At 57.6% G+C, this 11575-nt stretch overlaps 5 protein-coding genes; 3 read left to right on the top strand and 2 right to left on the bottom strand.

The window, feature by feature from the left end:
* CHC_T00006793001 (hypothetical protein) overlaps positions 1-364 on the bottom strand; it is a 1054-nt gene extending 690 nt beyond the window's left edge. Inside the window, exon 1 of the mRNA XM_005709990.1 lies at positions 1-364. This exon is cut by the window's left edge and continues 566 nt beyond it. Within this exon, the coding sequence (XP_005710047.1) occupies positions 1-364 (364 nt within the window).
* A 234-nt stretch (positions 365-598) lies between these two features.
* CHC_T00006792001 (hypothetical protein) lies at positions 599-1435 on the top strand. XM_005709989.1 is given in 2 exon segments: positions 599-1294; positions 1295-1435. 1 exon segment carries the CDS (start codon positions 599-601, stop codon positions 1292-1294), a length of 696 nt encoding a protein of 231 aa, XP_005710046.1. The 3' UTR covers positions 1295-1435.
* Positions 1436-2870: 1435 nt separating this feature from the next.
* On the bottom strand, positions 2871-3209 carry CHC_T00009546001 (NADH-ubiquinone oxidoreductase subunit iron-sulfur protein 6). The gene has a single exon (XM_005709988.1). It carries the CDS (start codon positions 3207-3209, stop codon positions 2871-2873), a length of 339 nt encoding a protein of 112 aa, XP_005710045.1.
* A 713-nt stretch (positions 3210-3922) lies between these two features.
* CHC_T00008363001 (Serine/threonine protein kinase) lies at positions 3923-8441 on the top strand. XM_005709987.1 is given in 2 exon segments: positions 3923-8239; positions 8240-8441. The coding sequence occupies 1 exon segment, from the start codon at positions 3923-3925 to the stop codon at positions 8237-8239; it is 4317 nt and encodes a 1438-aa protein (XP_005710044.1). The 3' UTR covers positions 8240-8441.
* Positions 8442-8455: 14 nt separating this feature from the next.
* Positions 8456-11037, top strand: CHC_T00006791001 (hypothetical protein). The gene is made up of 3 exons (XM_005709986.1): positions 8456-8509; positions 8705-10756; positions 10954-11037. The coding sequence occupies exons 1-3, from the start codon at positions 8456-8458 to the stop codon at positions 11035-11037; spliced, it is 2190 nt and encodes a 729-aa protein (XP_005710043.1).
* The last annotated feature ends 538 nt before the right edge of the window (positions 11038-11575 follow it).

The following is an 11575-nucleotide window of genomic DNA, read 5'->3' as shown; positions in this document are numbered from 1 at the left end:
GGGAGGTTGGAAAGTTAGAGAAGGAGAAAGGGCAATGGGTGAGTGTCGGGTGAGGCGGGAAGTGGAGAGGAAGAGGAGGAGGGAGTTTCTCTTTTAGTAGTCGGCGGGCGGTGCTGCGGCTGCTGTGAACGGCAGGGTAAACAAAGCGGTGTGGATTGCAATGCACCTGGGCAGATGCGTATGGGCACACGGGTGGGCGAGCTCCGTGCACCTCCAGGGGGCTGCCCGTCGGGCATTGCTGACAGGGGGCGGAAACCAGGGGCGGAATCAGCGCGGGGAGGCGGGCCCGTATCCCGTGGCGGGCGCGCGAAAGCCGCCTGTTCGCCAGATCTTTCGGGCAACAGCCTGGGGATATTTCGGGCATTTGGTGCTAGGAGGACAGCAGATTCGGCACTTGGCGCGCGTAGCGTGGGCGCGGCCGCATCTGTGGTGTAGTATGCTTCCACGTGCCATATCCGCGCCGCACGATCGAAGGGAGATTTTACAAGTACCCTGCGCTGCCGTTGCCAAGGATCTGCGCGGAGGGCGTCACATCGGGATCCAGTGGGTCGGGATCGAGTGGGTCGGGATCGAGTGGGTCGGGATCATGTAGATCGGAATGCGGGGATCTGGATGTCTCGAATTACAGTTGGTTGATCTTAGTTTACAGTGTGGTTCTCAGTTTACAGTGTGGTTCTCGTTCCAGCTCGAACGAGACTTGGTCGCTATCCCATTTCCACACATCCGGCCCCATCGCTCTTCGATAGACCGGCCATCGACACGTTTCTCGTTCCAGGGCAGAAACGATCGATTCGACCTTAACGGCTATTCCTACCCTGCGATCCATTCCTCATCGCCGTCGTCTCCCGCTACTTGTCATTCATCCACAAAGCACAGCTGTCTCCTCCTTACATCAACCTGCAAACGCCACCATGGACATGTCAAGTCTCTTCTCCCCGGACAGCGGCATTGGCAGCGTGCTGAACGCGCGCCCCTCGGCCCACATCACATTCAAAGCCGGCATTCTCACCCGCGACGAGGCGACCAACGCCGTTACTCCGGACGAGCGCAAGGGCATCGTCCGGCTGGTAAACGAAGAGAACTTGCTGCACTGGCAATGGCGTCCGCGCAACTCGTCCACCATCGAACACGATCTCATCCTCTTCCCGCCGGACAACGAGCTGAAGCTGGTCACGTCCGCCCCCGCCTCGGCCCGCGTCTATGTCCTCAAGTGGCGCGGCGAGTCGCAGAGGTTCTTCATTTGGATGCAGGGGAAGGATGCGTCCAGGGACGAGGCCATCGTCGCCCAGGTTAACAACATCCTCACCAATGGGCTAGATAATGCACAGGTATAGTTCACCCCGCATCCTCGCTTGCTTGTACATACTGTTCAAACTCAACCAAAGGTTGCTATTCGAAGCCCTTTCATCGAGTCAGTAAACTTCTCGTTGTCCGTACTAATGATTTCTTCCCATCTTCTACTTTCGAATTCGTTTCTACTTACTACCTACCGTTACCAATCACCTGCACTCCGCAATCTTTTCAGACTTCACCACTTATGTCCTCCACACCCACCGCACCATCCGAAATCCCCGTTGCACCCTCCGTCGTCCGAGATGTACCCATGGGTCCCGCCCCCGCGACCCCCGAGCCTCCCGCTGTGGCCCAGGCCCCTGCCCCCGCTCCGATTTCCGCCCCCTCAACGGCTGCGCCACCGCAACCGACTTCCCCCGCACCTTCCGCCTTCCAGCCCATCACACTGGACCAAATGCGAGCCGCCCTTCCCTCTCGAGGCGGAGCTTCTCTCGCCGACGCGCAGCGGGAGCTCATCGTGACGACGCCCTCTCTGAGCGATCTGCTCAACCCCGAAGCTCTCGCTGAATCCTTGACTGACGAGAGACTGCAGGCCCTTTTACCCGATTTGCTCCAGCACTTGCCCGAGCAAGACCGCTCCGTCTCGCAGATCTCCGAGATCTTGCGGTCACCCCCTCTGCGAGCTCAAGCTGTGGCGCTCTCACATGCGCTGCGGTCGGGGCAGGCCGCGGAGCTCATCCGCTCTTTTGAGATGCCCACGCCGCCGAACATGAGCATGTACGGCTTGCGCGCGTTTCTCGACGCGCTGCTGGAAATGGAGAAGCAAGGGAGAGATCAGCAAGAGTAGTTTACGGATCCGGTTTTGGGGGCGCGCGACGATTGTTTTGCAAAGAGGCTATTGATTGGGACAGTTCATGTGTTTGAAGGATCCGCGTCACTAGCCCTTGGATGCGGGGGGTGGCGGTGCGGAAATCTCCGAGGTCTTCCGGAAGGACGACGGCGCGCCCGCCCGCGGCTTGCACTTGTGACTCGAGATGGGCCACCTCTGCCGATAGTTTGGATACCGAGTTGCGCAGCGCAGTAACAGAATGCTGCTCAGCGGCAGTGGCCTCCGATGCGGAGGTGTCCCACGTTGGAGCCTTTTCTGCCATGAGTGTGTAGGTTTTGAATTGCGGAGAATACCTGCCACATGTTAACGCGCCAGGTGTCCGACGATTTGGTGATAGCAATCTAGGGATGACGAGAAAGGAAGAGGCTCTGTGGATGTGGAGACGTGAGTGTATTGGCGACTTTGCAAAAAAAAAAAAAAATCCAGTTTATAATCGAGCGTGTCTATATCTAGGCATGCGCTAGTGTTGTGTCGCCCTGATCTTCGTAGGTTAGCCTCTCCTTGAGACGCAACCCGTGCGGTGGAACGATCGCGCCCCGCACAAGGAAGAAGTAAGAGCAAGTGCAAACGATGACGCGCCTGCTGAAATGCGATCTCAGCTTCGCACGCGTTTTGGCTCGGTTCTGATGCATGTCACGACACGTTTGGACGACAAGCATCTAGCTGCAGACGCGACGCATGCTGGCGGTCATTGGTGATGCTTTCTGAGAAACTTTAGGCCGCAATACTTGCAGACTTGTGGGCCGGCATCCTCGTCGGACACCAACAATTTGATGTACTCGATGGGGTGTCCGAGAGCGCCACCGCCTCCGTTGCAAGCGGCGACGTCTCCATCGACCTCGGTGGCAGCGGTCTCTTGGATCTTGTCCATGGCATCGGATCCCCACTTGGATCGCACGAGCTCCGGATCCGTGCCTGCGGGGACGCTGCCGAGCGGTTGGTGCATACGTGGGCGACGTGTCGTGGGGCCATCCGACAGGGCGCGACGGAGAACGCCGCGAGCGGGGACGAGCGCGCGACGCAGCATCGCGAGGTGCGGCTGGGGGAAGGGCGGAGGGAAGGGGGACGACACCGAAGATGGGATTCAGGGGAGGGAATGATGAGGCAGCTGTGGGGAGGAGGGAGTTGGGAGGAGGAGGTGTGTGGTGGTAGAGATGGATGTGGTTGGCAGGGTTACAGTATGAGTTAGAGGTGTACGTACAGTACTCAACTGAACTGTGTCAATTGAAACGTGTACACGTGAAACGGCAGCGAGGGGGAGAATGATGCAGTTGCAGTGTGGTTGCGAGGGTGGAGGGAAGAAAAATGAAATTTGGGATTGTGTGAGCGGTTCAATTACAAGTGCCCAGACTGAATTAGCAAGTGAATGGACGAAAGACAGTGTCGCGCTGTGGGCCAAAACGGCGAAGAGGATGTCAAGAATGGCGATTTTCGGCACGGTCTCCAACCGCAGCTGTGGAGCCAGGCCGTGACCCGCTCAAATTTTCTCACGCTGAAAATCCATACCCTCGACCGTGTGATTCTATCCCCGCCCTCCCGCCCCTCGCCGTTGTCAAACGTCAATCTCAACTCCACTTCCTTCCAACATCCTTTTGTCTCCGTCTTCAATCCTTTTATCCTCTACCGTCACTGTGTGCTTCTTCACCTTGCACCCCACGCCTCACACGCTATTTGAATGTCGCGTCCCAGCTCGTAACTTGCTCTAACTCTTCCCCCCTTTCACCCCCTTTCGCTTCACAAATGGCTTCCTCCCCTTCGCAACGCCGTCTACCGGCCAGAGCCGTGGGCTACGAACTTCGAGAGCAGATCGGTATCGGCACTTGTGCCGCCGTCTATCGAGCATGGTGCGACCATGTCAAGGACGAGGTCGCCATCAAGGTTGTTGAGCTTGAGTGGCTACAAGCTTCCCTGGAGGACATCGGCCGCGAGATTCAAGTCATGAGTCTTTCTTCACATCCAAACGTTGTCCCCTTTTCGACCGCTTTTGTAGAAGGTACCGATCTATGGATTGTCATGCCTCTTCTCACTGGTGGCTCTGTGCTTTCTCTAATGAATTGTGCCTATCGCGAAGGCTTGCCTGAGGAATACGCCCGCTATGTTTTGTGGTGTGTCCTCAAGGCGCTTGAATACTTCCATGGCAACGGTCAAATGCATCGCGACGTTAAAGCCGCAAACCTACTACTTGATTCCAACGGCAATACAATGCTCGCGGACTACGGCATGATGGGTTGGATGGTTGAAGGAGGCTTGGATCGCAAGCAACGGCAAACCTTTGTTGGAACCCCTTGTTGGATGGCACCGGAGGTCATGATGCAAGGTGACGGATATGATTACAAAGCTGATATTTGGTCTCTGGGAATCACAGCTATTGAACTAGCGCAAGGTCGTGCTCCTTACACCAATTACGCCCCAATGAAGGTCTTGTTTCTCACCATGCAGAACGCCCCTCCCACCATTTCTGGACCCACTGCAGATCAATACTCTGCAAAGTACAAAGACTTTGTCGCCTCCTGTCTCCAAAAGGACCCCAAGGTTCGACCCTCGGCAAAGCAGCTCCTGAAACACCCGCTCTTCGCAAATGGCGTCGTCAAGCCCAACTCGTTAGCAGATACTATCGCCAAGTTGCCACCCATCGGCTCGAGAGGTGGCTCCCAGAAGCAACTGATTCGCCAGCTTCAGAAGGTGGCCGCTCCCCATCGCTCGGGCATCTACGATCGTTCTGCGAAGGGACTGGGTTGGGACTTTGGCGAAGCAGAGGGTAAGTCGCCCTCACCAATAGCTGAAGGAGCAGGGGCGTCGGGAGGCGAAGTGCCTTCAAACACGGCGGCAGTAAGCGCCCCACTGCTACCGACCTTAGGCGCGTCCTCGGGTACAGCACAGCATATGCCCCACGAAAATTCCTCGTTGGCAGATATGCACGCTTTGAGAACGCTGAATATCGCCTCGCCAGACGCTGGGCTCGTTCCGGAAAGTTCCTCTGAGCCTAATCTCGCGGCCCGTGTGGCAAACAAATCGTCGGAGAAGAATAGCACTGGCTTCCACGGGAGGACTTCATCTTTGCCTGTGTTACCAGCCGAGGACACACCAAACGCTGCGCCGCATTCCTCAACCGCAGCTGCTTTCCCTGAACACGTCTCGATCTTAGGCAAACAAGGTGGAACAGGGTGGATTGGTAGTGTTCCGGCAAAGACAGTAGGTCAATTACGGAAAGGACGCTTCACCGTTTCGGACGTACCAAATCCGCAGAGGTTAGATGGCAAGATTGGCGGATTTCTCGATCGTAACTCCCCCGGCCAAAAGGCAGTGGCTTCCCAACCTGCTTCAGCTATGGAGGGTGGCGAAAAAGATACCCCAATGATACCGGCGTCAGCAGTATTGCCTCAGAGCGTTCGGGATCGTGAACCAGCAATCTCGAGTACGCGGCAACCTGACACATCGCAGGTGCCACACAGCCGAACATCGCAACCTGTCTTAAGCCAAGGACCAATATATAGTACGCAAGATGATCGACGCGCACCTAGCATGGGGATGCCTGCGGCCACTCAGCAGCTCGCGTCAGAAAGCGACTTGAGAGCACCCGGCGGGGCGAAGTCGAGTTTTCCTCCAATTTCACCTACCAAACCTCGGATTGTGAACGTTTCGAAACCTGCGTCTGTGACGACGTATGCTGCAGCTGTGGCAGGGGCACCGGGGCGCGAGCGCTCCTTCATTTCAGGAGTGGCACCAGTTGTCATTAATGCAGACACGAGGACAGTACTCACAGGAACCCAACCGGTGGTTCAAAAGAAACCACAACCAAACAGTCTACTGGGGCTGTCGTCTCCTGCTTCCGCAGGCTCTAATAGCCAGCAAGTGACTCCGTCGAGTGCTTACGTCTCAAGCGACGGACTGACTCAATCGCGAGCACTATTTGCGAGCGAAAATCCGCGACCAAAGACTCCAAGTGGACAAGCCCCATTGAAAATTCATACAATTCCTTCGGCACCACCAGCCAAAGCCATGGTCTCTGTGGTTTCGGATGTTGGAAGAAGTGGTCATATGGGGATGCAGACTCAAGTTACGACAATACCGCTGAGCCATTACTCTATTCCCAGCCGAGAGTTGTACCGTGCCACCACGCAAGGAGCTGTGGCTACATCCAGCGGGACGACGAGTAATACGGGCCTACCCAAAGTGCCGCAATCGACTAAGCAATTATTGCAGCAGGCCGGCCAAGTACTGTCTTTTGAGTCGTCTAACGTCCAAATGGGAACGGCGATCAGGAAGCCCGTCGCAGTTGGTGGTCCAGACGCTGCGCTTGCCCAGCCGCCCCCGAATGCGCCTGTAGTCATCCAGAGTACTGCTGGGAGCGGCGTTGGGAGCAGCAACGTGACCGCCCTACCGCAAGGCACTCCAGTGGCTCGTACTGGCATATCATCTGTTCAGCAAAGCAACATTCAGATGAATCCGAAAGTGTTGCATGCACCCCAAGGTGCCGCTGCTTTGAACATTGCACATGCAGGTGTCGCACAGACCACAATCCCTGCGTCAAGTACGCAGAAGGGGAATATACAAAGCAGTGGTGCAAGCAGTGGACAAGGTGGGTCACAAAATTCTTCATTCAGCAATGCTCCACGGCGGAAGAGTAGATTTGAGGTGAAGGATGTCGAACGGCCGTCGACCAGCAACATGACTACAAATACGAGCAGTGGGGGAGTAGCGGTTATGAGTGAAACGGCCAGCAACGCATCTACGAGTGGGCTACCACGTGTGCCAGGACATAGCGGGAGTACGCCATCGGTGAAACCAAAGAGCCGATTTGAAGTCAAGGATATTGAGCAACGATCACGTCCGCCACCTCTTGCGAATGGAATAAGTCCGACTGTTCCTCAAATAGTGAACATAGGGCCGCCGTCTTCTTCCAGCTCAATTCCTGCATCGCGACAGGGAACGCCATTAGCTTCACCACAGCCTGACTCGCAATCGACAGGAAACAGTACCAGTGGCTTGGCGAAGTGGTCAGATTCGTTGCTGGGACAACTGCAGAACATAATTCAGCAACTCGTGAATGACAACGAGACGTTGCGGCGAGAGGTTGCGATGCTTCGAGGGAAAACGGGAGCGAATCCAGGATCAGGAAGTGGTGGGGCGGGAGGAAACGCTGATATAGGTGGGAAAGAGGTGAGTAAGAGAATAGGCGCTCGAGGCCCGGGGACAACAACATTGCAATCGGCGACATATACTCACAATGCAAATATATCGTCGGCGAACGTTTATACTACAGGTGGAAAGATGATGTCTGTAACGGGGCAGATTCAGGTGACAAAGACAGCAGGAGACGGGAGCTACCATGGTGGCATAGAGAGGCAGAGACTTGAGAAGGCAGTGGACGCGACAGTAGAATGGGGAACCGGCAAGTTGGATAACGATAACGCAATCTATGGGGAACGGGCGTGGGCTTGGAAGGTCAGCAGAGAAGCGGAGAGGGAAGATGGGGCTATTCGGGGAACAAGAAGTGGGATAGGTTCAGGGGAGGGAGGTAAATGCGAACGGCAAAGTGACTGGGGCCTTCCCATGGCGCGGGTGCAGGGTGAGGCAGCTGGGGGCGGCGGACATGCAGGAAGCGAGAGGAGAGAGATGCAAAGTGTAGTAGGTTCGGATAGCACAAAGGATGCGAATGGGGGAGATGGAATTGTGTTTATGAAAGGCTCATCACAGATGGGAAGCGGACAGGTTGGTCACAGTGTTGTGACTTCTGCAAATGGTGCGATGGGGGGGAACGGAGAATGTAGAGGTGAAGAGGTGAAAGGAGTGGGAAGCCTGAAGAAGGAAATGTATAGACGTGGTGGAGGAAACATCCTGTCACGGACAGCGGCGGTGGTGGGGGACGTGGGCACAATGGGAAGTTTGATCTATCCGAACGGATCCAACTCTATTGGTTTATGGCACGTGGCCGGAGAGAGTATTCCTAACGACGGTATGTCAAGTCGGGCGGAAGCTGTGAGTGATGACAGAAGGCGCGTGGATTCAGCGCGGGACTTTTTAGATCGCGCGGCGGGGGCGGGCGGACAAGGGTAGCCTGTTGGAGTTAATAGTTTTAGAGTAGTGTTTTTGTGTATTGTGAGAGGGATGGTTTGAGGGATGTGTAGAATTTAAACAAGATTGAGGAGAGGAAGAAGGAAAGAGGAAGCAAGAAGGAGGAGGAAGGTGTGACGGTGCAGGGGAGGGCGAAGTAGAAGTGCAGGGGGTGTTCTTTTTTAAGAAAAGTCAAAAACCTCAAGAATTGTTCGATTCATGCGACCGCCCTGTATGTCGGGCCGTCAGCAGGACACAGCAATGCGAGACTGTGTCATTTCCAATCGCTCCGCGAATTCCTCGTCGACTCTGTGACTCTCCGTTCCTGCTCCACGCCCCCGCTCCTCCGATTTCAGCTGCTGGCATCACCGTCCCGCCTCCATGGTCCCCCTCTCTCCTTCCCACCCCTCCACGCGACCCGCAATGCTCCCCGCTTCTGCCGCCCGCGTCGTGACGAACTTCAACAAGTCGCGGCGCCGTGTATTCCGCACGCTCCGCACCGACACGCGTCTTCTTCTCCTCCGCCTGCGTCGCGGCCGCCCGGCGCGGCGCGACATCCTCTTCATATTCCTCTTCTTTGCTTTTATCCTTCTCTTCACTGTCGTCATCTACGTCGCGCGCCCTCCGCATGGCTACCTCCATCGCTGGCGTGACCGCGGCACGGACCGCGAGTCCTCACACTTTACCAAGAACGTCCACATGTTCCTCCCGCGCCAGCCAGCCCTCGATATTGGTGCCTTTACTCCGTGCTCGTGGCTCTACCTAGAGTTTGGAGCCAAGGATGGCAGGCATTTGAGCAATTTTTTCATCAACGGCAATGGCTTTCTCGAGGATTATCTGCGCGCCACCCAATCGGCGAGCCACGGATTTTGCGCGTACGCTTTCCATGGCCATCCGGCTATGGAGCCATACTTGCGCAAGGTGCGCGCCGATCGCGGGCGAAAGACGCATCGCTTTCACGTGTACTCGGGCGTCGTGCCTGGGAGGCTCAACGTCAGCGAGCGGGTGCGGCTCGTGGCGAAGGACGATCCACGGGTCGTGGAGGAGATCAAGGTACAGAGCATCGATGTGCGGCACACGTTGCGCAAGCTGACGTTTGAATGGCAAGAGTCTGGGAGGGAGGTAAAGCATATGGTCACGCCGAGGGAAAACGGGAATCGCGGCTCAGTCGTTGTGAGGTTTAATGTGGAGCATGTGCGAGAGGCCTTTTGGGAGCTCGGGTTGCTAGAGGCGCATCGCGGGGATGGGTTGATGTGTAAGAGGGTGGATAGGGTAGTGTTGAATTTGGAGAAGATACCGTTGATGTCGACGGGGAGTGAGGGCGATATTGACGATTCCGATGTGAAAAGGGCATGGGGTTCGCTGGTGACTCCGCCAGTCGATGCCAGGTTTGATCCCAAGAATGGGCTAGGGGGGCTCATCAAGGTTGCCAACGAGATCAACGAGAGGAAGGGGTGCCGGACGACGGTGCATGTGATTGACGAGGCGGGGGGGATGCTCACGCCCAAGCTGTTGACGGATCGAGAGGTGCTTTACGCCATCTTGGCGGGGCAACCGACGTTCGATGAAAGGGTGGCCGCACAGACAGAGTCGTGGATGACGGCTGTGCCGCAGGACCGGCTGACCATTTTTACGAATGCCAAGCGCAACGAGGAGGAAATGAGGGCGGCAAAAGGAAGGAATACGGTGGTGACACAGCCGCACGACCCCAGCTTGGAGCTACGGCTGCCGCTAATGCAGTCTTGGAGTCATCTCGTTCGCGTGCGTGAGAGCTGGGACCGGACGATGAAGCACAACAAGGATATCAAATGGCTAGCGCTTGTCGATGATGACACGTTTGTGTTCCCTGGTGGGATGCGGGAGTACCTGTCCAAGTTTGACGCGCGGGTGCCGTTCTGGGGCGGGTCTGGGGAGCAGGCGCGGATCGACAACGGGGACAGCGGGCAATTTGCGGAGTGGCTGCGCGGCTTGAACAAGAAGCACGGGGGCAAGCATTGTTACTTCCCCACGGAGGACATGCCATTGAAACTGCGCGGGTCGCACGTCGAGTACGGGGTGAGCCAGGTGCTGAACGGGCGGCGGATCGCGCACAAGGTGTCGCACATGTGCGGAGACACGTTCTGCAAGCTGGGGTGCCCCGCCGTGCCGCAGGGGGCGGCGATCGTGCTGTCGCGCACGCTGGTGGAGGCGCTGCGGCCGAAGATCGAGACGTGCGAGAGGGAGACGTCCCAGCTCTGCCGCAACTGCGGGTCGCAGCGGCTGTACATGTGCGTGAACCGTTACACGAAGGGGGCGCGCACGCTGCTGACGAGGGGGATTTGCCGGGCGCCGTGGAAGCTGGAGCACCGGGAGAAGTTCCCTTTCGTGTTGACTTTCCATGGGTTTAATAGGCATAGGGGGATGGCGCTATCGACTGGCTCACTGCACGGGGACATGACAGAGCTGTGGCAGCTTGGCAAGCAATACGAAGAGGGTGTGAAGCAGGGGGTCAAGTCGAGCTACGTGGTGCCGATGCAGGAGGTGGCGAACCTGATCGGGTGCCACGGGCAGGGGCGGTACCACAAGGGCGAGTGCATCACGCCCGAGGGGATCAAAGTGCCCGCCACGGACGGCAAGGATAGGAAGACGGGGAAGAAGATGGACGGGCATCGGCCATCGGATCGCAAGGGGAGCGCATAGGGGAGGGTTTTTTGTTTTTTGGCAGTCGGTCGCGATAGATAGCAAAGACTAGGGCGTGGAGAGGGTTACACATGGAAAGTCGAGGGCGAGGCGCAGGCACGGGCGCTGAGGTCTGTACATAATTGAGCAATGGCGAATTTCGTATGGTAAGTACAAACAGGGCGGTGAATGACAGGCAGGTGTGCCTGCACGCCACAACGCGACCAATTGATGAGCACGGCGACCCTGATAGTCCCTGTGCGCGGCCGTCCCGAAGCGGCCGCGCGGCGCTCAGCGCAGACGCGCTAGCGCCCGCAAAAAAGGGCGCAGCCTATGCGGGGGCTCTCGCTACGACGACGCGGGCGCGGCGGCGGCAGCGGGTTGGGCGGTCGGCGGGGCGTCTGCGGCGGGGACGTCGGGGCCGATCTCCTTGTCGATCTCGTAGAGGAGCGGGACGACGAGGACGAGGGCGGAGGTACCAAGGACCCATGCGACCTTGGACGAGACGGCTGCGGCGGCGGCCGCGGCGCGGCGCGCGGCGCGCAGGTGCGCGAGCACGGCGCGGGCGGCGTCCGTGTCGCACACGGCGTCGCGCACCTCCTCCGCGGTCTCGGCCGCGGTCTCGGCCAGAGAGGCCAGCGACGACAACACGCCCGGCGCGTCCGCGCCGGGCTTGGAGGC

This window comes from Chondrus crispus, genomic scaffold (genome assembly GCF_000350225.1).
Source record: "Chondrus crispus Stackhouse genomic scaffold, scaffold_50, whole genome shotgun sequence".
Lineage (NCBI taxonomy): Eukaryota > Rhodophyta > Florideophyceae > Gigartinales > Gigartinaceae > Chondrus > Chondrus crispus.
Note: the sequence above shows the minus strand (reverse complement) of the source record. Positions and strands in the feature narration are given on the sequence as shown.

Coding starts and splice junctions, on each gene's coding strand:
- CHC_T00006792001 (XM_005709989.1), top strand. CDS start 599: ATGCGGGGATCTGGATGTCTCGAATTACAGTTGGTTGATCTTAGTTTA.
- CHC_T00009546001 (XM_005709988.1), bottom strand. CDS start 3,209: ATGCTGCGTCGCGCGCTCGTCCCCGCTCGCGGCGTTCTCCGTCGCGCC.
- CHC_T00008363001 (XM_005709987.1), top strand. CDS start 3,923: ATGGCTTCCTCCCCTTCGCAACGCCGTCTACCGGCCAGAGCCGTGGGC.
- CHC_T00006791001 (XM_005709986.1), top strand. CDS start 8,456: ATGCGACCGCCCTGTATGTCGGGCCGTCAGCAGGACACAGCAATGCGA. Junction 8,510..8,704: donor ACACAGCAATGCGAGACTGT/GTCATTTCCAAT, acceptor AACTTCAACAAG/TCGCGGCGCCGTGTATTCCG. Junction 10,757..10,953: donor ACGTGGTGCCGATGCAGGAG/GTGGCGAACCTG, acceptor CGGTCGCGATAG/ATAGCAAAGACTAGGGCGTG.